Source organism: Hirundo rustica, chromosome 8 (assembly GCF_015227805.2).
Source record: "Hirundo rustica isolate bHirRus1 chromosome 8, bHirRus1.pri.v3, whole genome shotgun sequence".
NCBI classification, from domain to species: Eukaryota; Metazoa; Chordata; class Aves; order Passeriformes; family Hirundinidae; genus Hirundo; species Hirundo rustica.
This window is the reverse complement of record NC_053457.1, coordinates 22,303,679-22,327,875: the sequence shown is the minus strand read 5'-3', so window position 1 is coordinate 22,327,875 and position 24,197 is coordinate 22,303,679. Positions and strand designations below refer to the sequence as shown.

General features: G+C 40.1%; 1 protein-coding gene across 1 annotated transcript; it reads left to right on the top strand.

The window, feature by feature from the left end:
• Positions 1-1,551: 1,551 nt before the first annotated feature.
• On the top strand, positions 1,552-22,958 carry LOC120755635 (ligand-dependent corepressor). Its single transcript, XM_058421495.1, has 5 exons — positions 1,552-1,688; positions 10,119-10,251; positions 14,757-15,044; positions 17,912-18,005; positions 20,785-22,958. Exons 3-5 carry the CDS (start codon positions 14,807-14,809, stop codon positions 21,752-21,754), a joined length of 1,302 nt encoding a protein of 433 aa, XP_058277478.1. The 5' UTR covers positions 1,552-1,688; positions 10,119-10,251; positions 14,757-14,806; the 3' UTR covers positions 21,755-22,958.
• The last annotated feature ends 1,239 nt before the right edge of the window (positions 22,959-24,197 follow it).

The window sequence follows — 24,197 nt, the reverse complement described above, 5'->3', positions numbered from 1 at the left end:
GGTAGTCTTGAGTGTCATTTGCTCATAGTTGGCACTCAAGCCTAGTTTAAGAAAGGCCAGAAGAAAGGAGATACTGGAAAATGAATCCTTAAAGAGTATTCAGTTGAGTATATTTATGTGGAAAACAGTATTGTCTATAGTGACATAAAGCAATTCATGTGTATTAAGAGAAAAAAGGAACACACACACACACACACACACACATGGACACACAACTAATCTCATTAGTTGGTGAGAGCAGAACAAGAAGGATAATACTGCTAAGCACATTAACTATTTTATAGATATATTTAAGCTACAAAAATAGCAAGAGAGAAAATGACTTTTAGGAGCATATTATGGATTCATGGGCTGTTGATGCCAGAAGATTGATTCTGGTCTGCAAAGTTCTCTAAAATACCTGGACTTCAGTGAAAGAACCTCTCACATGTCTTTCATTTGTGAAGAAGTGTGGTAAGGTACAGCATTTGAACAAGTTATTTTAAAATTCAAAATTACTGTAATATGATTTGGGTATTTTTAAAAGCTTGAAACTATTTTACATAAATCTGGTGGCCTTTGGCTATGGAGGAACATAAGCAATGAGATATAAACTGTGATAAATGCCTGAATAATTCTGAAGAGAAGTTATCACTCATCTTAAAGCATTAACTTGTAGAATAATTGAAGATGGCAAAGGAAATACCTGAAAATGAATTGAAGTTGCACAACTCTTAAAATTTTTAATGGCTTTAGGATGTGTTTAAACTGTGTACAGAGATCCCTAAGTATGCTGGATCGTGCTCTAAAACATTTTAAATGGATTTCAACATTTAAAAAAACTCAAGTGTTTAGACTGTCAATATTGTATTGTGCCATTTTAAAGTAATTTGATGTGGAGGCTAAAACTTGAAAAGGTTTTTTGTGGTAATCTCCAGATGTACTTAGTAGTAATGCAGGGTGGCAGCTTTGCTTGTGTATCAGTGTTAATGTAAGCATATTGTGGTTCCACATCATAATATGCTTACATCTATATTTCACTGATATATTTCTACTCCCCCTGCTATAGGCAATAAATGGTAGTCAATAGCTATGGATCAGTCAAGTTGTTTGTTCAGAATTTGATAAACATGACATCGGTCATCTTACTATAAAAATACATATGTTCAGTAAGTGAGTGATGTCTTAAAACTTATTAAACCATCTGAATTTTTATTAATACTAAACTGGGAGCAGTTGTAGATGCTTTAAAGGATATGCTCAGAATTGAAAATTATCTTGATACATTTGAAAAACAGGACAGACAGACCTGTTTTGTCAAGTCACAAGTTACAGATGTCTTAAGTGATAGGATTACAAAAGTTGTAAACGACTTTGGGAACTATTTCAAGAGAAGAATTTGTGTTAATTTCTGGAGAGGAAAACCTAAATGCTGGTGAAGCCTCAAATAACTGTTAGCATTTTGAGACATGTAAACAAACTGAATAGCACTGAAATGAAAGCAATGAGAATGATACTTTCTTGCAGGTAGAAGGAAAGAAGAGTCTCTGGTGCCCTTAAAGCTTGTCTGCAGAAAATTGTTCTCCTTTTTGATGGCTATGAATTAAAAAGACTCTACCAGTCTAAAGGAAAAGAAAGCATTGGAGAAGACAACCTAGGGATGTTGAAACATTCCTTTCTTAACTCAGTGTTCCCGATTTTGCCTTGAGGTAGGGTGGGAGGCTAGATTTTATCCTTAGGGTCCACTAGTTGACCCATCAGCCATGGGTGGTCTGTGGGCAGCATCGCTTCTTTTTCTCCCTGAAGGTGGCTAGGAATTACCTCATCCTGCTCCGGCTTTTGGGCTCTTCCCATTCCATCTGTGTGTGTGCTGTGGCTTAAACATGAAACTGCTGTTTGCACATCTACACAACAACAGCCTGCATCATACAGTTCTCTTCATGTCAGCAGTTTAGCATTTGGAATTGCTGTATCAACATTTCCTACAAGGAGGCCCTCAGTGAGCATCCAGCACTAGTGCTGACGAGGCCGGGCTGCTTAGGATTAGGTGGTCTTGCAAGGTCACACATTGACCTTGCGTTTTTAAAACCTGAGCTCTGTATTTCTGAGGCTCTTTGGCTTAATTACATGGTTATGCTGTTTATCTTAACATTCAGAAAGAGCTTTAGCCCTCAGGGAGCATGCATGAAGCACTCCAGGTATCTTTCTCTGAAGGAGTATTGTTCAATATAGTGATACTCCATGTTTAGTGTTGGATTCCAGGAATGCTCTGGGTCCTGCTTCCCACCTGAAGAGAAGCACAAAGAGAATAGAAAGAATCTTGTGTTATAAATAATATGTAAAAGTAACTGAATATAAATACACTGGAAAAAAACACCCAATGAAAATGCTCTCTAGATACTGTTGGGGTTTTCTTCTTATTATTACCTGCATGTTGCTACTGAAAACTTAGATGTGATTTAGGACTGTAGAGTGAGTGGGTAAATATGAAATTAGTGGTTCTAAATAATGGTTATTGGGAAGAAATGCTGGAAAATGTAAAAAAACCACCTAAAAAATCAACAGCTCCCCACCCTAACCAAACAAAAAATTCCCAACAGAAACCAACCAAACAGACACTCTCAAACAGAACCAAACCACCTCAATTTTGGAAGTTGGATAGCAATTACAATCAAATACTTAGTGTGCAAACTTGAATTTTCCTTCTGGGGTGAAAAAACCTTCAGATTCCTGGAACAGTATGGTCCAATGGATAAAAAAACAATTTAAAACTGCAATAAGCAGAACTACTTCCAGTATATTTTGTCTCACGTAGTCAGTGGTATACTGAAGATGCCTGAAGACTTTTTTTTCCCATAAATGTGAGGTTAAATCTGACTCTTTTACATAACTATTTCTATACATTTTGATGTCTTAGCATGGACACTATTCAAAACCATACATGTAAGGAGGAGCTCCTTAGTTTGGGGGGTAAAAACTCAGCATTGCCATTTTCTTGCTATTATTCCTCTCCTCTTCTGAATGCAGATCAAGAGATCCTTTACTGAGCTGTTCACCAGCATAAGCCAGTTAGAATTTTTCTTCTGGCCGATCCCTTTTTCTTCCTTCCTTCTCTATGTAGCAAGTGTAAAGCTTTAATTAGCTTCAGTAGATTAAATTGTACTGTTCTTATGTTGCCTTTATATGAATAATTTAAAATACATTTGTTTATGGTGAGGGAGGGTGCTGCTGGACTCTGTTTCCACTGGGTTGTATCATTAATACAGTTTAAAATGAAAGCGGAGGGGGAGAGCCAGTAAAGAGATCTTTCTCTTGAGCAGGAGCAAGGCATTAAACTGAAAGAAAAGAGCAAAGGTGTGTGCATCTGGGGGTGGAACCTAAGCATTAAGCGTTTGTATTTTTGTAAACTTGTCTTCTAGTTTCTCGAATGTATTTAAAATGAATGATGTATCCTGACATCTCACGTGCCTAATTGCCATAGTATGAATATATTCTTGAGATTACTCAGCTGCTTCCAGTTGTGAGAATGGATTTTATTTCATTGTCGGTGTTGTAACAGCTATCTTACTACTGAGCCTCTTCACAAAAAGTCCTGCTTGTTGATAGTGCTTGGTCATTTTTTGCTTAATTTGCATGTAGGATGTGTAGTGTAAGGAGAACTGCATATGTTTTGCCTTCAACAATTACTTCTGGGATCTAAAAACAATAGCCAAAGATCACATGCTAGGTATGAGATTGGCAGCCAAATGCTGTGAAATATCTTAAGTTTTCTTCTTTATAATAGACTCTTATTTTCTGTATTGTTATCAAATCTTACAGGGTGCTGCTGCATATGTCTTGGGTTACAATGTAAGGTGTCACCAAAGTATGTGTTCTACCATCACCTTCTCATGAACTGTTAATGGTGGGTCCTTTGTAGCATCTGCATACCCCAGCTGTGAGTTGGGTGTAGTGTTCTCTTTGTTACACCCAGCCTAAGGGTGGTCATCTCTGCTAATGCACCGTCAAGGACTCCCCAGAATCCCCTATGTCTCATTGGGTTACATCATTCCATTGTAAAATTCCCTGCCCTGGGGGAGGTACTGAACATTTCTGCCTGGATTTGAGGGTGTATGATCTGGCGGTTTGGGCACTTCAGGGAACCACCACTGGACCTCCAGATAAGGACCAGACCTTTCCACAGGATGACTGCTTTGACAAGTCCACATCCCTCATTTCAATGGGGCTGCAACCACCATTTAACCAGGCTGCCATCACCACCCTGACCAACAGGGTGCCCAGTTGTACTCTGGCTTTGTCAGTTTAAGCCAGTGTTTCTGTGCTGTTGCCTTTATTGTAACTTTCCTAGTAAACTGTAGTTCCATCTGAAAATCACTTGTAAATTATTTCTGTGAGGTTAATTCCTCCTGCTGGTTTACCTTGAACCCAGCACATATTTTGGCACCCAGTGTGTGGCATCCGGAGAGCAGTAAGAATTGCAGTTTTACATTGTATTACAGGAACTGCCTGTGATGTTTAAATGCATGTTGTACCTTGCTCTCTATATTTTTCTGTACATGGGGAGCTATCTGCCAGTTGTGGTGCTCCTTTTGAGAACAGGGAATGGTATGAAAATTGCTTTGTTAGTTTTTTATGTCTATTGCATGATAACATCAGAGGCAGTGAACCTCGTTTGTTCACCTGTCCTGGGCTGGGCTGCTGCCTCTGGGGCCTCGTTAATAATCACACCCAGCCAATGGGGGAAGAGCAGAGACTGGTTTCTTCCAGCCTTTCAGGCCCGACACAGCAGTTTTTGAGAATATTGAGTTCTGCCTGGATGTCAAGGATGGCATAATCTTGTTGTTAGTTTTGCTTTGTCTTCTCTGAACGGCCTGTGCTGTGTACGCCACGCTTGGAATCAGGACCAAGCTTGGTGTGGTCCATCATTTTCAAGAGGAGGAGGAGAAAAGAAGCAAACCAGCAGGCATCCTGTCCACAAGACTCTCACTGAGCCATGACAGGCTAATTCAGTAACAGTTGCCCCTGTTCAGAAAAGGAAATTGAAAAGCAAATCAGTCTGCATAGTGACTGCTGAGGAGGCAGCAGGACCATCGCACAAAGTGGAAGAGACAGAACCAGAGATCATTACTCAATCTCTATCCCTCCATGAGCTGTGGAGGGAATGCAACCACCAGGTAAATGAGTCCATTCTGACCTGGCTGCTCCACATCTGGGACTCCACAGCTAATGACTCCATTCTGAAAGGACGTGAGGCTGGGCAGCTGGGATCATTGTCCCAGGATGTGGTCATTGACCAGGGGAACCCAGGAAATTCAGGCCCTGGCAGTGGCTACTGGCACATATAAGGGATAGATACCTTTGTAAAGAGGATGTCCGTGTGCAACAAGGACTATGGAGCACAATGAAACAAGGTATCCAATGCCTTAAGGGAATTTACTGTGCTGCAGATAATTTTTTTGCAAGATGAGAGATTCCCTAAGAGCCCAGATGGTGTCCAGTGCACATCACAAATGTGTTTGAAATTCTCATGGCTTGGACCAGAAATATAATCCTACTACTTAGCAACACTGCAGTGGAAGGAAGGAGGGTGCATTGGTCAACAAACTAAGAATTTACAAGGTCCTATCACTGCCCTGTTACACACTCATGTCTAATCTCTGGAAACAAAGCTGGCTGAGAATGTCTAGAATTTGGAAGATAAAATTGAAGAGGGCCCCCAGAAACTGAGGAAGGAGCTTAAGGAAGGAATTTACCACATCTTTTCAGTATCAAGAAGAGTCTCTGCACTTAGGACCAGGTGTCCCCCAGCCAAGGAGAGAGGATACACTCCATGCGGCAACCTCTGGTTTTTCCTTCAGGAGCATGGAGAAGACATGAAGAAGTGGGATGGAAAACCCACCTCTTCCTTAGCTACCTGGGTACATGACATGGAAAGAACAATGACTACAAGAAGCTCCTCTAAGGTCAACACTGCTCTGGTCTCTTGTAGACAAGATTCCAGGTGGTAAAAGAATGATGATATGACTGACCCTCTTGAAGGGACCTCAAGGTTATATTTACGGGAGGAGACAATGTGTACCATGACCAGGATTAGAGGAGCCCTGCCTCCAGCCAAGTAGAGGAAAGGGACAATCAGATCTATTGGACTGTGTGGATCCGATGGCCTGGCATGTCTGACGCACAAAGATTTATGTCTTTGGTTGACACCAGTGCTCAGTGTACCCTGATGTCATCAAGGTATGTGGGAGCGGAATCCATTTCCATTTCTGAGGTGACAGGGGGTTCCCAGCAGCTGACCGTATTGGACACTGAAGTGAGCTTGTCTGGTAAGGAGCGGCAGAAGCACCCCATCGTGACTGCTCCAGAGGCCCTGTGCATCCTCAGCACAGACTATCTCAAGACCCAAATGGACATTGCTGGGCTTTTAGGATAGCTGCTCTAGGGACAGAGGAAATCAGATAACTAAATACCCTGCCTGGTCTCTCAGACATCCCCTCTATTGTGGGACTACTAAGAGTTGAAGAGCAACAGGTGCCTATTGTCACAGCAATAGTGCACTGTCGGCAATACCGCACCGACCAAGACTGATTCCCATCCATAAGATGATTTGTGGACTGGAAAGCCCACCAGTTACAAGGGGTGGTCAGCAAGACTCATGCACCCATTAACAGCCCTACAGGGCTAGTGCGTAAGTCCACTGGAGAATGGAGTCTGATGGTGGATTACCGTGGCCTGAATTAAATCATGCCACCAAGTGCTTCTGTGCCGGACATGCTGGAGTTTCAGTACGAGCTGGGGTCCAAGGCAGCGAAGTGGCATGCGACCATTGACATTGCCAATGATTTTTCTCTGTTCTTTGGCAGCAAAGTGCAAGCCCCAGTTTGCCTTCACATGGAGGGGCATGGAATATACTTGGAATCAACTGCCCCAGGGGTGGAAGCACAGTTCCACCATCTGCCATGGACTGGTCCAATCTGCACTGGAAAAGGGTAAGGCTCCAGAACATCTGCAGTACATCAATGGCATCATCATATGGGGTAACACAGCCGGGGAAGTTTTTGAGAAGGGAGAGAAGATTATCCAGATTCTTATGAAAGCTTGCCATTAAATGAAGTAAGATTAAGGGACCTTCTCAAGAAATTCAGTTTCTAGGAGTAAAGTGGCAAGATGGACATTTCCAGATTTCAACAGAAGTGATTAACAAAATAACAGCTATGTCTCCACCAACCAACAAGAAGGAGACACAGACCTTCCTCGGTGCTGTGGGCTTTTGGAGGATGCATATCCCAGAGTACAGTACAATTGTAAACCCTCTCAATCTCATGGCACAAAAGAAAAATTATTGCTGATGGGGCCCTGAACAAAAAGCTTTTCAACAAAGTAAACAGGGTTTGCCAGTGCAGTAGCCCTTTGGCCAGTGAGAACAGGGCAGGATGTAAAAAAGTGTGCTCTGCACTGTGGCTAGGGAGAATGGTCCTTCCTGGAGCCTCTGGCAGATACCTGGGGAGACCTGAGGATGACCGCTGGGATTCTGGAGTCAGGGGTACAAAGGATCTGAGGCCAGCTATACCCCAAGAGAAAGAGATTCTTGCAGCCTACAAAGGGGTTCAAGCTGCCTCAGAAGTGATTGGCACTGAGGCACAGCTTCTTCTGTTACCCTGACTACCAGTGCTGGGCTAGGTGTTCAAAGGGAAGGTTCCTTCAACTCATTGTGCCACTGATGCCACGTGGAGCAACTGGCTAGCACTGATCACACAGCGAGCCTAGACAGGAAATCCTAATCACCCTGGGATTCTGGAAATCATAACAAACTGGCCTGAAGGTGAGAATTTTGGACTATCTTCTGAAGAAGAAGAGGAGCAGGTGACACGTGCTGAGGAGGCCCCGCCACATAACCAGCTAGCCCATAGAAAGAAAAGTGATAACACCCTCTTCACCAATGGTTCCTGTCAAATTGTAGGAACAAAACGGAAATGGAAAGCTCCTGTAAGGACCCGCACACAGAAAGCTGCAGAAGCTACTGCACAAGGACAAGGCAGATCAAGTCAACTTGCAGAGGTTAAAGCTGTCCAGCTGGCTTTGAATATCACTGAATGAGAGAAGTGGCCGAGACTCTTGTCTTTACACTGACTTATGAATGGTAGCCAGTGCTCTGTGGGGATGGCTGGATTGGTGGAGAAAGGCCAAATAGCAGCACAGAGGGAAACCCATCTGGGCTGCTGAGATCTGGCAAGACATTGCTGCCCAGGTAGAGAAACTGACTGTGAAGGTCTATCATGTCTATGTATGTGTACCCAAAAGTCTGGCTAATGAAGTAACAAACTGGTGGATTGAGCTGCCAAGATTAAAGTGTCTCAGGTGGAGATACTAAAGTATCTGGACTGGTAGTACAGAGGGGAATTACTTCTAGCTTGTTAGAGCATTGATGCCTCATCAGGGAAGAGATGGGACATACCAATGGGCCTGTGACCATGGGGTGGACTTAAACATGGACAGTATCTCACAGGTCATCCATGACTGTGAGATGTGTGCTGCAATCAAGCAGGCCAAGCGGATTATGCCTCTATGGTATGGTGGACAGTGATCAAAGTATAGGTATGGGGAACCATGCCAAATTGACTACATTACCCTTCCCCAAACCCGCCAAGGCAAGTGCTATATGCTGACCATGGTAGGAGCAACCACTAGATGGCTGGAGACCTACCCTGTGCATCATGCCACTACCCAGAACACCATCTTGGGCCTGTGGAGACATGGCACCACTGAAAGAACTGAGTCTGACAACAGGGCTTGTTTCAAGAACAACCTTATAAACCCCTGGGCTAGGGAACATTCATTGACTGGGTGTACGGTATTCCTTATGAACCAGCGGCTGGGGAAGTTGAATGGTGCAATGGACTGCTAAAAACCACCCTGAAGGCATTGGGTGGGGGAGACCTTCAAAAATTGGGAGCTGCATTTAGGAAAAGCCACCTGGTTGCTCAACACCTGAAGCTCCATCAGTCGAGCTGCTCCTGCCCAGTCAGAACCCTTGCACACAGTAGATGGAAATAAAGTCTCTATGTTGCACATGACAGCTATGTTAGGAAAGATCATTTGGATTAATCCCACCTCAGGCAAAGGCAAATCCATCCATGGGATTGTTATTGCTCAAGGTCCTGGTCACACTTGGTGGGTAATGCAGAAAGATGGGGAAACCTGTTGTGTACCTCAGTGGAACCTAATTTTGAGTGGGAACTGTGTGTAATGTTTCACTGTGTATGTGTGTATATATATATATAAAGGAGAGTTAAAGAAGGGGTTTAATTTGGGTATGATGTAGATGATGTGGAATAAGGGGTGGATAATATCTTGGGTTACAATATAAGGTGTCACCAAAGTATGTATTCTACCACCACATACATCAACTTTTGATGAACTGTTAATGGTGGATCCTTTGTAGCATCTGCATACCCCAGCTGTGAGTTGGGCGTAGTGTTCTCTTTGTTACACCCAGCCTAAGGGTGGTCATCTCTGCTAATGCACCGTCAAGGACTCCCCAGAATCCCCTATGTCTCATTGGGTTACATCATTCCATTGTAAAATTCCCTGCCCTGGGGGAGGTACTGAACATTTCTGCCTGGATTTGAGGGTGTATGATCTGGCGGTTTGGGCACTTCAGGGAACCACCACTGGACCTCCAGATAAGGACCAGACCTTTCCACAGGATGACTGCTTTGACAAGTCCACATCCCTCATTTCAATGGGGCTGCAACCACCATTTAACCAGGCTGCCATCACCACCCTGACCAACAGGGTGCCCAGTTGTACTCTGGCTTTGTCAGTTTAAGCCAGTGTTTCTGTGCTGTTGCCTTTATTGTAACTTTCCTAGTAAACTATAGTTCCATCTGGAAATCACTTGCAAATTATTTCTGTGAGGTTAATTCCTCCTGCTGGTTTACCTTCAAACAAGCCAAATTTAAAACAGGATAAAGTACAATGTTCTGATGCAGCCAAAAAAACCAAGTTTTGATTTCAATAAATTCAACTCTGAGCTGAGTACGTTAAAAAGTTTTGAATTTAGTAAAATATTGCGTGCCTAGGGAACTTTATTAATTTTGGAGTCTGGAAGATCTTACAAATATTAAATATCTTTGCAGGAACACTTAGTCAGTCTGGATGAGCCAGCCTCGGAAGCTGGACAAGAAGCTCTGCTTAGACAAGAGCAAGCAAAAATCATTCGTTTTGAAAGGCAAGCGGAAGAGTTCCTCAATGCAGTCTTTTACAGAAAAGGTTGGTTTCAATGGGGGGAGGAGGATATGGGAAATAGTCTCTCTTGTGTTCTTTTTGCATGCAATGTAGGTGTCAAAGATCTGATGTTCAAATTTTATGTTCAATATTTTTCAATCTTCTTCTTTATATATATTTATCAAGGATAAAAATTGACTCTCAAGTAATGTGGCAATAGCGGAAGAGAGTATAACTCTTAGTTTAACCCTAAACCAAATCTCTCCATGAGAACAGTGGTGTTTTCGCTTTTGGAGAGATGACTCAGTTCTTACCCCTCAGAACTGGTTCCCATAACCAGTGTTTAGGTGACTGAGCTGTTTGGAAGAAAGGTCAAGTGGCAGTGGTGGTAGTAGGTGGGTAATGTGATTTTTAAAAAATATTTATTTTATTTTGATGGGATATGTACTAGTGCAGTTTTTCTTAAAGGTCATCAGTCTTTTCACTATTGGTAATGATTACCCACTGTAATCCCAACAATCAACATTATAAAATAATATTGGAATAGCACTAAGGGGGATATATGAAGAATTCAAAATCAGCAAAAGAATTGCTATAGAATATACTGAGAACATGCTCAATGCTAGCAAATCACCTAAATATCTTCTGGAGAGTTGTTGCTTAAACTGTGCTCTTAAGAAAGGCACAGAGCTCATTTCACTGTTTTCTACAAATCTGAGAAACATGAATCCAGAGGTTGTTTCCAAATTCATCCTGAATGAAAGTACATCGTACTTATCAGTCTAACCCATGTGTGAGAAAATCTGCCAAATCAGTAATTCCAACCTATCTGCTGGAGGACAATGCAAGGCATCAGTTTAACAAATTAGAAATTGCTGTAGCCAGTCCTCAGCCCTTCCTTCCAGTGACCAAAATATTTAAAGGTGTTTTAAGTAGATAACAGTATCTTAGCCTTTCTTTTATGACTCAAATGAATAAATACAAGCTATACATTATGATGCTTCTATACATTTTGTAATACATGCAGGATGGTAGGAAGGATAGTTACTGCATTACTAGTGATGGTTCAGATAACGCCTTTATTCCAAGGCTTCCTTTTCAAGTTTTCTTTTTTTATTGTACGGTTAATGTTTCCTTTTGCTTTTGAGTTCATCCCATTTATCTTCAAATCCAGAAGGAATTTAAGAAAACTAAAGTCTAGAGAAAATACAGGTTTTTTTCCATATTGCTTTTTCTGGTGAGGAGAAAAAAAAAAAAAAAAAAGCCCTGCCATAATTTCCAAATTGTTTATTAAAGACTTCATTCCTTTACCACTAAACTGAAATCTTTATGTATGATGTGTGTGTGTGTGTCTTTTAGGAAAGTATGCTTTTTAAAATTCATTGGAGGCCCAGCAGCAGATATTGCAGTGTGCTATTGAAGAATATGATATTCTGTCCATGGCTGAATACCCAGAATAAAGATAAGAAAACATGTCAGATGTCTAAAAATCTTTGAGAATTTTTTAAAAATATACCCTTGTTTTCCTTCCTTGGACAAAGCTGTGCTTGAGTAATAGGCAAGGGGTAGAAGCCTGGCAGAAAGTCAGTTCTGAATCCTTAATGCATGATTTTCAAGCTTGCCTGTATTTAGCTTTCTTGAAATCTAACTCATGCTAGTGCCATAAAATCCCAAGGCACTGTCATACCAAAAAGGACACAAAGAATGGCAGCACTCTGACGTTCCTACATTGCTCAGGGATGCCGAATTCTCTTGGCTTCATGCTGGCAATTAGTTTTTTTCTTTTTTCCATCCTCACTGCCAGTAACATTTGAGATGGGTATTTTGTAGCCCAGATAGATTAGAGAAAATGCAGATGCTCTTTAAACTGGCCACACATTCTTGTTCTGAATGTGAATAGGGAATTAACAAGATCAGCAAACTTTTTGAACAGGTTTACTGTCCATTAATTTTAGTCCTTTCTCTGAAATATGTGTCCCTGGCACTCTGACCCAGTAATGCTTCCTTCAAATATTCATATTTTTCCAGTCAAAGCAGAATGGTAGTACTTAATTGTCTATTACCTTTACTTTGTGGCAGGACAGGACCTACCTTTTTCTGGTTTAATGAAATCATACCTTTACTTGTTTGATACTGCCCTTTTAAGATTTTGGTATAAAAATACACAAAAGCTATTAAGGCTTTAAAGCTCAAAGGTACTGCTTTAGACTATTTATAGCTGATAATTTTTTGCTGTATTTTTTCTTCTCTGAGAATTTCTATGTTTTAGTTAATTTTAGTTTTATTTTCTTAAAAAAAAACCTGAACAGGTGGAGTCAAGATAAATATCTGGTTGATTTCAAGTGATGCTGGAGGGGCACCAGCATATGTTTTCCACTCACTTTTGAACAGCTTTAATCCTCAGCATTCAGGCTTTATATTAAGCAAGAAGCCTGTAATGTGCTAGGTACCTACCCTTCTGCTTGAAAACAGTTTTGTGACCCAAATTAGTGCGTTTATCTTGAACGCCACTAGAAAGTTGTCACTCTGGGCTGATACTTTGAAGTTGCAGATTACAAGGATGCATGGCTGTAGGCATATGTAATATTTTATTTCTGAATGTGTAAATATGTTCAGATGTAAGCATTTTTGAAATGAACATATGAACACGGTGCACAGTAAAGGCCTGAATCTTCTTTCAGAAACCACAAGAGCCATAGAGCTCTGCATTCCTGCCAGCCCCACTTGTAGATGCTACAAGCACATGTCAAACAGTTGGTATCTGTGTGATCATGCCATCAAATTATGTTCCTCTGGGCCTCCCTAGAGCTTTTCTATATGCTTCAGGAGGTTATAGTGGAGAGTTTGGAAAATTAGAAGAAATGCCACCACAGCAGAGCAAAACCTCCACACTTTTCCAGCCTGGAGTCCTTGTGGATCATTTGGGAGGCAAGTGAGATTATAAATATACCAGAATTTTAAGTTTGGCTCATTGTTTGGTAACTTCTTAAAACAGTAGTATTTTATACTTAACCACAAGTAAACAGGATGTTTTAAAGAAAATGGTTATATATTTACATAAACATCCTGTAAATTTATGGATTTACAGAAATTTACTGTATGTGGTGACTGTATAAGATCTTAGGTGTAGAAAGCTGTGCTTAACAGAAAGGAATTTGGGCTTGATAAGTATTTAAAGCTCAGTATGGTGTTTCATCAAGAAACAGGCTGCTACTGCTGCTCTTTGATTTGTGGGCAGCTCTGCTCAAACCTTCATGTCAGTCATTTTTCAAACACACAGTAAAGCTGGTTTGTTGGATTGATGTACTTTTGACAAAAATGGTGGCAAAAGGGAAATCTAACACTGAAAGGTCCCACAGAAGATTTTGCTAATGCTTCTAATAGCTCAGTCTCAATCGATTACCTTTCAACCTGGGCAATTTCTTTAAAAGAGGTAGTAAACACTTCTCTGTTGTTCCCTCTTGAGAGCTGCTTTTAAAGATTTATTTGGTCTTCTGCTGTACAGTTTTTTTTCCCTGAATGTTTCTTTGGTAATAGAAAATCAAGCCTTTTGAGCCATTTCTGGAATAGTGGTGTGATTGTCTGTGCTTTGGGGTTTTTGGGGGGTATTGTGGGCGGTTGGCAGTTGTTGTTCTTGTTGTTTTGGTTTTTGGGGTCAGGGCTTGTTTGTTTAAATAAACCCAAAACAGTTTTGGCTAGAGAACACAGTGTTTCAAGTGAAGTGGCAGGATTTAGCTTTTGTGATTTAGGAGTTACAGATTTACTTTCACATCACAAATTACTACTATCTAAAATAGTGGGTTTTGTCAATAAATTTTTGGGTTGCCCACATGCCCAAATACCATTTTATTTATACACTATTTCATATAAACAAATTGGAATTCCTACTTGTTCTATTTCACATCCATTACTAATAGACTTAGCAGTTCTTCTAGAAATAGAATTACTTGTCATGTGACACACCTTGGGGTTTGGTGTATATGCAAATTCTTTGGGTAATTTCTAATCCTGCATTGATTACAATGGTAGAAATATCAAAAGGAATAGATAGAAGACACTTGAATATTTGATCTTCGTGTGAATAATTTTAAATTATCAGAATTATAGGGCTTTATTTCTCAGTAAACTTATAGGGGACTGCTGCAACTTTATTCACCATATTACCCTTCTGTAGCTGCAGGTAAGTTATGCAATTCTTCCACTGTATAACCTGTCCAATATTTTTGGATGAGCTCCATTACTTGGCACTTTAGCTTTCTTTTCTATTTCCATACCTCTTAAAGGTCTGGTCGAATATATCTATATTTTAAAACAAAATATGAGATTGTGTATTTCCTTTAGCAAAGTGTTACTTTGGGAAGGCTGTACCAGAATTAGCCATGGTTCTTATTCAGGTATTCTAAGACTAAAGTACATTTTCTACAGAAACTATTTTATCTCTGGGTTTTTCCCCCCCACCCTGTTTTTTTTTTTTGTAAATAAACAATGACTTAATATAAAAGCTGTTTTACTTAAAGCGCTTCCTTAAAAGAAATCTCTAATATTTGCAGACAGTCCTAGGGTCTCTGACCCCAATATTCCCCTAGTGGCCCGTGAGATCATGCAGCGAATGATCCGACAGTTTGCTGCTGAATATACCTCAAAAAATAGCTCTACTCAGGACTCCAGCCAGCCCAATAGCACAAAGAACCAAAGCCTGCTGAAAGCATCTCTGGTCGCCTCCACTCCCACGGCTGCAACTGCTCAGAACCCTGTGCTCAGCAAACTGCTCATGGCTGACCAAGACTCACCTCTGGACCTTACTGTCAGAAAGTCTCAGTCAGAACCTAGTGAACAAGGTAGGACTCTTACCAGTGTCTTGCATCCCGTGGCAGTCCATTAATGGCATTCTTGTTGCAGAACCAGACAATTAGAAGGTTGCACTTTTGCATAAAATGTAAAGTGGAAAAGCAGTAGATGTTTTTATAAAATAATGTCTAGCTCAGTGTGGCTGGGAAAGAAAAGACTTCTTGAAAGAATGTAGACCCGTAGACATGAGGGATTCTTCTGAAGAAGGGCAAAGGGGATGGACATGCTCTAGACTCAGAGGATAAATGTGCTTTTCCTACTGGGAGCTGCAAGAAACAGTCTGCCAGAATAGACTGCATGCTTGCTGATAAGAGAAGTTCATGTGGTCATGAAAATCATAATGTTGTCTCTTCTCTGAAGATTAGTGCACAGTCTGACTGAAAGGCTGATTTATTTTCTTTCTGGTCATGGTGTGAGAAGAGTATCTGTTAAAAGTCTGTGAGAAATTGCTTTGTGAAGGCTATAAAAATGATATCCATGAACTGCACTAAACTTTCAGGTTTGTGCATTTGGAAGAAATGTCTCTTTTCTACCTTAAAAATAGACTTGTTCTGCAGAGCACAGATTGAATAATTTGTAACAGTGTTTCAGAGCTTATTTTAATTCAAAAGCCTTGCTTTCCATCAAAAATGCTGTTTTTTAAAAAAGCAAATTCTTTGAGTGATACAGTATATGAACTTTTCTTTTCTGAAACTGTTAAATCCTAAGTGTATCGTACTGATTAAAATTAGACCCTTTACCGTTCTTCAGAAAAATGTTAGTGCTTGAAGTCATTCTGTCGCAGTAGGCTGTCCATCTGCAAACGGAAAAGGTCCCTGCGGGGAGAAAAAAAAAAAAAAAAAAAAAAAAGCTAGCCTTTTCTAGCTAGGACAGAAGAGTAGGTATCCCTTTATTCTTTTAAATTTGGTTTATGAAGCTTTTTGTAAACAGGTTAAATTTATGTATCTGGTAATATGCAGATTGGACATCTGGACACATATTGCACTTAAACAGCTTTACTGAAGGCTGTCGTTTTACTTGTTACAAACTGCAGTGTCTCAATAGTGTCTCTCTTGGAATGTGGACCTGTACAGTTGGCTGATAGGCATTTGTTTCTAGCTGTCTTTATTATAAATGCATTTTGTGAGTGTGTTTTGCATGTATGTTTATAAATGTTAAACTGTTCTCTTTGTTAAAATTTTTGCTGAAAGAAGGAGGGAGAGAAACATTTTTGCTTTGTTCCTTTTTAATTAGAGGATGGTATGGTGAATAAAAAAGCATGTACATGAACTGTTCTTTAGCTACCATGTGATGGAAAAAGCTGTAAAATAATGTATAATGTTCATAACACTTGTTATGAAAGTAGAACATGTGCGTATTGACTTATACAGTAATCTGTTTGCTGATGTAAATTTTTTTCCCCAATTTACATTTAATGTAATTGGAAAGAGATTTTGCCAAACTTGTTAATGAGAGATTTCAGAGGCTGTCATGAAAGACTGCTAGTGGTGCTTTGTGCTATATTTTTTTCTAGTGGGTTGAAGGGAACCCAGCTTGTTGTAAGCTTTTCCCTGGGGAGTGAGGATGGCCCTGCTTCCCTTCAGGGGTTTCTGGGTGATACTGGCCCTTCTGAGAGAAGAAGCATTGGATGCACGTGCCTCCAGCAGCTGCCTATGCTGTCCAGCCTCTTGAAAAGAAGGAAAGACTTGATCCAGTCTGTGCCTCTTGTGCCTGCATAAGTGTTGTTCAAAAAGAAAATTTAATTTTCTGCTTGCTTAAGTTTGGGTTATGGTGTGTTCCCAAATGCAGTGGGTGGAACAGCTTTCCATAAGTTAATTCTAGTTCACTGTTTATCATGTTTTTTTTCCATATGTCAAATGAGAACTTTAAGCAATCTGAAAGCTGTCTTACATTGTTCTTGTGTTGGGTGGTATTCACTTGATTAGATGGAATGAGTGAGGGGCTCTGATGAGTTCACCTTGCCAACAGGTTTCATTTATCTTTGCCTCATAAATTCCTCATCTCAGAGTTTCCAGGAACTTCAGAAGACTGGGCTGCTTCAATGACAATGTTGCCCTTACTAAAATGACCAGGATTTCAAGCTGCTTCAGTGCAGCAGGAGCAAGGCTTTTCTGGTGAAACATGCTTCCTTTTCTGGTGCCTATAAATGCAGAGTTTACCCAAGGGTTTGCAGGAGAGCATGGGGGGAGCGTGAGGGAGTGAAAGTGGAGGAAGCAGTCTAACAGGAAAACCATTCTGGCATACGAGAGAGGGGGAATAACGTGACACAGTAGAAGAGAAAGGCAGCAGCTTTTCCAGTAGGGACCCATTGGAGATATGAAAAAAGAAGATGAAGCTGGCTGCTACATGAGAAGGAATCTCACATCTGTATGTGAGTTCATTTAATTTCCAATATGTAATTCTCAGTAAATTTTCCTACAAGATACTTGGATTAAAAAAAAAACTTAATACTGGCTTGCAGCCTCCCTTTAATGTGGGAATATCTCAAGTTGACAAATCTTGGAAGATTGTCTCAGTTCTGGACCACTGAGAGGTAGTTATGTGATAGACTCTGTTGGATCCAGAAATGTCACTTGTAGGTAATTTGTTATGCTATGTCTCTTGTAAGAGATACACTTTAAATTTTGGGGTTTTTTATTGTGATTTCTGAAGACTATTGAAGTCACATGTAGACCATATTGCAAAAAAAAAAAAAAAAGAAAAATCCAAGTCTTATTTTGTTTAAAAATACAATAAACCAACAAATGTGTGCTAAAAATTACTTCAACCAGAAGACTTTGTCTTTTCAGCGAAAGACAAGATCAGCATGGCTGATCCTGCTTCTGCAAACACTGAAGTCATTCTTTTGTCTCTACAGACGGTGTGCTTGATTTATCCACTAAGAAGAGTCCTTGTGCTGGCAGCACCTCTCTGAGTCACTCTCCAGGGTGCTCCAGTACTTCAGGAAATGGGTAAGAGAAAGCAACTTACTATGACTTTTTAAAACAGTTTTTTACTAAAAATGTGTGCTTAGCTCCTGTTAATTTTAACTTTTGATGTTAACCCTTTGGAGTAATGTGTTTTCAACTTGCACCTTTGGCAGATACCTTCACCCCACCTGTCAAATAAGAGTTGTTGCCAACTGAGACAGGTTTAACTTGCAGTTAAAGATTCTAATATCTGTTATTTTGGCCAATTTGGTACTAAGCCAGAGATCTTTCCATTGCCTGTTTCTTGAGTTTAGTGATAGGTGATTTCTGTGGAGATGCAAGTTCATTTAAATGCATGAAGAGTCTTAGGGACTTTGCAGTATATTTAAACTTCATTTCACTTAGGGCAAAGTTACCTAACAGGAAAGTTTATTTTAGAAGTAACAATGATATTTGGGTGATAAACCATGCTGAATTAGATTTAAATAACTGCATAATTTTTGTTAATATTTTCTAGCCTAAACTGCAGCTTTGAAAAGGACATGAAGCAGGGAGTCTGGTAGTTCAGAAAACTTTAAATGTAACTTTGGATTTGTGATAGTTCTGTAGTACTGAACAAGTGTTTTTGGTTTTTTTTAATAATCACAGAGTATGTGGTGTACTACTCCTACCTGATCAGTTCAAGGTGTGAAATACTGTTAAATAATAAAAAAAAAATCTTTAGGTTTCATATTTCTAGTGGTCACTATTTGCATACATTTAGAAACCCTTTACTCTTAGTCATGGTTCTGCTGGAGAGGCTGACTGGGACTATGAGGGGTTTTGGGTATTGATTACCTTGAAGCTACTATGAACAAATAATTTTTTATTGAAGTACAGAAATAGTATATGGTTTAACGTGCTATTTAATTGCTGGATTTAGCTTTATGATAGCCTTTGAAAAACTTGAAAATCTCAACTAGCAACCCTCTTCCACCACCAATCCCATGTACCGATAACAGCTGATTGAATTTTTGAGTTTCTCTTTGGAAAAATATTACTATCTCAGATTTCTCCTTTCAAGATTACTTTTCTGTTTAATATTTCTATTAATAAAATACTTAAATCCTTCTTTAAAATTTAGTCTTAATACTTTCTACAATTCTTTAGCATAAACCTTCCCCAGCAGCATTTTCCTTTTAATTCTGAACAGGTTATTTCCAACTTTATTTTCCGAGGAAGGCAGCAGAAGCCACTGTAGCTCTGTACTGTTTGTTCCCTTGTTTGGGAATCAAGTGAGGGCCAAAGTTCAACACACAGGGATGGCAGGGCCAGCATCTGGCACTGTCCTGTTCAGTCCTGTGGGTCCGGAGAGGATGTGGCATACTGGCACCTGTGGTTACTTGTGCAGGTGTGTGGTATATGAGGCTGGCTGCAGTTTGTTCAGCGTCACTAAGTTTGGTGTAATCCTCTGTTAGCTGCCAGTATGACCTTTATTTAGGTGTAGAATCACTGGTGCACACTGTGATGCTGATACATGCTGTAGAAGGGATAGAGAATGCCCATTGTCTGAGAGGGTTCTCTGGAGCTGCAAACTTTGATCCACTTCTCTGGATTTTGTTCTGAATCCTTCTTGACTTCTGTTGTGCACATCCTATGACTTGTTGCATCCTGGGGAGAAGGGAACAGCATGTGTATTAAGCATTTCGTATGTTACATGCCAGGTTCTTTCAGTGGATGTATTTTCTCTAAAGACTTTTCGTAATCCTAGTGTGATGTTAAAAATAATAATGTAGCTTTTCAGTACTATGTATCATATTCTTAAGTAATGCTGACTTAGCCAGAGGCCTTTACACCAGTGTAGTGTCCTAGAGCATTAAAATAGATCCTCTTTGTGCAGAAATTTGGAAGTGTATTTTGAAACCAATGTGACTTAATAACTACAGGGGGCTAAGCAATCAAAGCATTAAAATAGATGTGATTCTCTGCAGCAGTAGTACTTAATTTCATAGAAAGAACACTCGTGATGAAAAGGAAATGGTAAAAATACATACTGCCTTTTTTTTTTTTAATTTTTTGCTAACCCTTGATCTGTGTGACAGTTGGAGCTTAGACGTTCCTTTTCCTAGCCATGCTTTATATCAAATGAGATGCAGGGCTGTGTATATATGCAATTAGTTGTTAAGTGAGCCGTTTGGTAAGTCTAGAGTAATGCAGCGCTTTCCTTTGTGATCTGCAGTATCCCAGCTTTCATATTTGGTGCTTAATGGAAGTCAGGCAAATACCTTTGAGGCCTGCTAAGTTTTTTCTTTTATCCTGAGCAGCAATTCTTCAATATGATGTAAGCAAACACTATCCGGGGTTCCACCTATGTGTAGATACTGCAGGTGGCAGTCATATTTGCATGTTAAATATGTTGCACTTTGGCTTACTCTTTTATTATTGTGCTTGTTTAGTGGTAACGTCACACCAGTAACACAGTTGTGTGTAGATCTATGGCGATTGATTACTACTTTGTAATTAAGGTGCTATTTTCAGACGCTTGCGCGAAGTCTTTTCTACTCCGAGAATTTGTGAACCCAACCAGAGACCAGCCAACAGGTTTCATTTTGCTTTGCCCAAAAAGCTTCTCTTTTTTTGCAAACAAGTTATAAAACTGACTGATGCTGAGACTTAAAAAAAAAATAAAAAAATTAAAGTAATAAAAAAATTTAGAGAAAAATAAATAACACAAAAAGTGATGTTACCCAAGCAAGGCCTTCTAATAAAGGAGTGGCCCCCTCACCCATCCCTCCCTACCTGTGCAAGTCCTGCTCACATCAGTTTCCTTCCATCCAATTAGGCGACCTGGGAGACCCAGCCAGCACCATCCGGAGGGACTACAGAGTGGTGATGGGGTACCTCCAAGAAGCTTGCAGGATGGAACCAGGGAAGGTTATGGCCACTCCACATCTCTTAAAGTACCGCTGGCTCGATCACTCCAGATTAGTGAAGAACTGCTGAGCAGAAACCAGTTTTCTACAGCTGCCAGCCATGGGCCATCTGGACTACAGAATCATGGACAGCACTTAATATTATCCAGGGAGGCTTCTTGGGCAAAACCACACTACGAATTCAATTTCAGCCGCATGAAATTCAGGGGAAATGGTGCACTCAGCAACATCAGTGACCTTCCTTTTCTTACAGAAAACTCTGCCTTTCAAAAAATGGCACTTCAAACTAAACAGGATGGGAAAAAGGACGTGAGCCATTCATCTCCTGTGGATTTAAAGATACCACAAGTTCGAGGCATGGACCTTTCATGGGAGTCCCGCACTGGTGACCAGTACAGCTATAGCTCTTTGGTAATGGGTTCACAAACGGAGAGCGCGCTTAGCAAAAAGTTAAGGGCTATCCTTCCAAAACAAAATAGGAGAAGTTTGCTGGATGCTGGACCAGATTCCTGGGGCTCAGATGCTGAGCAGTCTACCTCTGGACAGCCATATCCCACCTCAGATCAAGAGGGAGATCCTGGCTCCAAGCAACCTAGGAAGAAAAGAGGGAGATACAGACAGTACAACAGCGAGATACTGGAGGAAGCAATCTCTGTGGTTATGAGCGGGAAAATGAGTGTTTCCAAAGCTCAGAGTATTTATGGGATCCCCCACAGTACACTGGAGTACAAAGTTAAAGAGAGGCTGGGCACTTTGAAAAACCCTCCAAAGAAAAAAATGAAATTAATGAGGTCGGAGGGGCAGGATGTTTCAGTAAAGATTGAATTAGATCCCCAGGGAGAAGCAGCACAAAGTGCGAATGAATTGAAGGATGAATAGGGATGGTGTAGAGTGCCAATTACTTTGCAAACTGGGTGAGCACTACTGCATAGTTCAACCATCACTGAGCGCACCTGAGTCTCCTGTTTACTGCAATGCTCTTTCCTTTGCAGTTTAGCATAGACTTATGTGAACACAGATGAAAGATGTGCTCTGAATGTCACATTTGTAAATTTTTCTAGCCTGGTATGGTGCAGTTTCCCTTCTTCACCTGCCCACTGCCCTCTTTTTTTTTTTTTTTTTTCTTTTGCATATTTCTCTGTAATAGAGAACTGAGTTACCTCACAAAGAATGCAGATCTGTAGAAGTGGACATCTTGCCTGTAGAACCTGCCTGAACTTCTGATGTTGGATTTTTCATGTCTGCCTTTATAGAAATAAGTCCACTTTGTTAAACTGACACTCTCCTAAAACCAGGCAATTTTCAAATGAAAATCAGACTGTCATTCTTCAAAAATGTTTCAGAAATCTTTTTTCCCCCTCTTCTTTTTATTGATCCAGTTGATTGAAAGATTTGAGCTAAATCAAATTATTTAGAAATGGTACCTCTCTTGAACTCATATTTGTCAACTAGGTAGATAATCAATTGGATCTAATTAGGCTCTCCACCGTTTTCTTTCTAAATTAACCGTACTTACCATTTGCTGTCTGCTTAGTGCTCACCCGGAGGGGAGGGGAGGGAAAACTTACATACACTACCTTCAGAAAATGTCAGTTAATTATTTATAACACTACCTTCGCTGTAATTTTATTTGGTGTTTTTGAAGGGTGATATTTAGACTCACCTGCTTGAGGATGTAGCCTTATCTCACGGAAGACAAGCTTCTCACAGTCAGGAGCAGTCAGGGTACACTACATGATGTATTAGGGTATGCCTCATTATACCCTTTACTATGGTTCTTTGTGACCTTTACACTTTTTACAGACTTGATTCTGAGTTTACTAAACTATGTGGTCCCAACAGCTAGTTTAAATGACTCTAATCCAGGGATGGGGGATTTGTGTAACAAACTACTGTGATACTGAAGAAAAAAAAAAAAAAAGAAAAAAAAAAAGAAAAAAAATAGCCCACAAAATGGTGATCTCAAACGTTACAACCTCAGTAGTCTGCCCAAATATCCACATTAGTGAAGGAGCTTGTTAATGTTCAGGGAAGAAGTAAAACACTGGTAGCCTGATCTAATTCAGGCTCTGCATCATATCTATCTGTAATACTGTCAGGGTCGAACACTCGATGAATGGGTGTTTCCTTTTTAAATATTACAGTTGCCAGTAGCAGGAATTTATTTAAGTCCTGCTTTTTTGTTGTTGTTTTTATTTAATCTATTTTGATAGTGGTTTAGCACATGCTAGAATAAGCATTTAAACACCATAAAAAAAAGCACTCCATAAACCACAAATCTGGGGTTTTTTTCCATATGGTGGTATCTTTATGATTATATGGAGATCCAGGATAAGTTTTGTACTGAACTTTTATCTTTGATACTTTCTGCGGGAGTGGTCAGTAACTTAAGTGGAGCTTACTGGATTTACCACAACATGACCAAATCGTAATTGCTGGTTCTTCAGGTAGAAGCAATTTGGTCTTAATCTGTGCAAAAGGTAGATAGAATTACCATTTTTTTCCCCCCATTTGCACAACCAAAAGAAGCGTTGGAGTTTTTGTGTGAGAGCATTAAGTGATGTCAGTGAAAGTGGTTTCTCAAAATTCATGGGAGGGTGGCCTAGGTAGCCCTAGGGATGCTGAATGACTTCTGAATAATTGATTCTATTAGCCTCTCCCCCTCCCCAGCAACTTCATATTTTCAAAGGTTAGGCACACCATTGCTGTTGTTTTAAATATGCACTGCTCATTCTTGAAATGGACTGGCCATTTGGCCCCAAGTATACTTTATTTTTGTTTACTTAATATATTTTAGTCCTCAAAATCCTGGTTCCTTGTAGCTTTCTAGTTGTCATCTTGGCATTTAAAGCAGTTTAAGCTCAGTAGCAGTATATAAACTCTGCAATATGCTCCAGTTTAGCTGGTGATTGCAATAAAGGCGCAGTTTAAAGTGTGGTTTCATCTGCTGTTGGAGGTTATGGTAGAAAGTTTGTTGCAAGTTAAAAAAAAAGTAACACAGTTTTACTCTTGAGAGAGGTTTAACCTTTTGCAGCTGTCCTTATTTAAGAAACATGAGTTGAGTTTTATAAAACTTGTCACTGTAGTGTACGTGGAGTGCTCATTTTACTAACCTAAATATTTTGTATGTGTATGTTTAAGTGGGTGACAATCGTGCAGCAGAAGAATGGTGTGCCTACCCTTTAATGCTGCAGTTTTAAAAGAGAATTTGTCTTGTCATTTCAGACTGTAGGCTAAGAATTGTAAATAGATAGTGAGAAGTTGAGTACTCTTTATTTGCTTTGGTTAGAAAGTGGATTTAAAAAAATAAAAATAAAAAAAA

Excerpts from the sequence above, each read along its gene's own strand:
- LOC120755635 (XM_058421495.1), top strand. The coding sequence starts at position 14,807 with ATGCAGCGAATGATCCGACAGTTTGCTGCTGAATATACCTCAAAAAAT. Across the intron at positions 15,045-17,911 it reads GTCAGAACCTAGTGAACAAG|ACGGTGTGCTTGATTTATCC; the intron begins GTAGGACTCTTA and ends TTGTCTCTACAG. Across the intron at positions 18,006-20,784 it reads TCCAGTACTTCAGGAAATGG|GCGACCTGGGAGACCCAGCC; the intron begins GTAAGAGAAAGC and ends CCATCCAATTAG.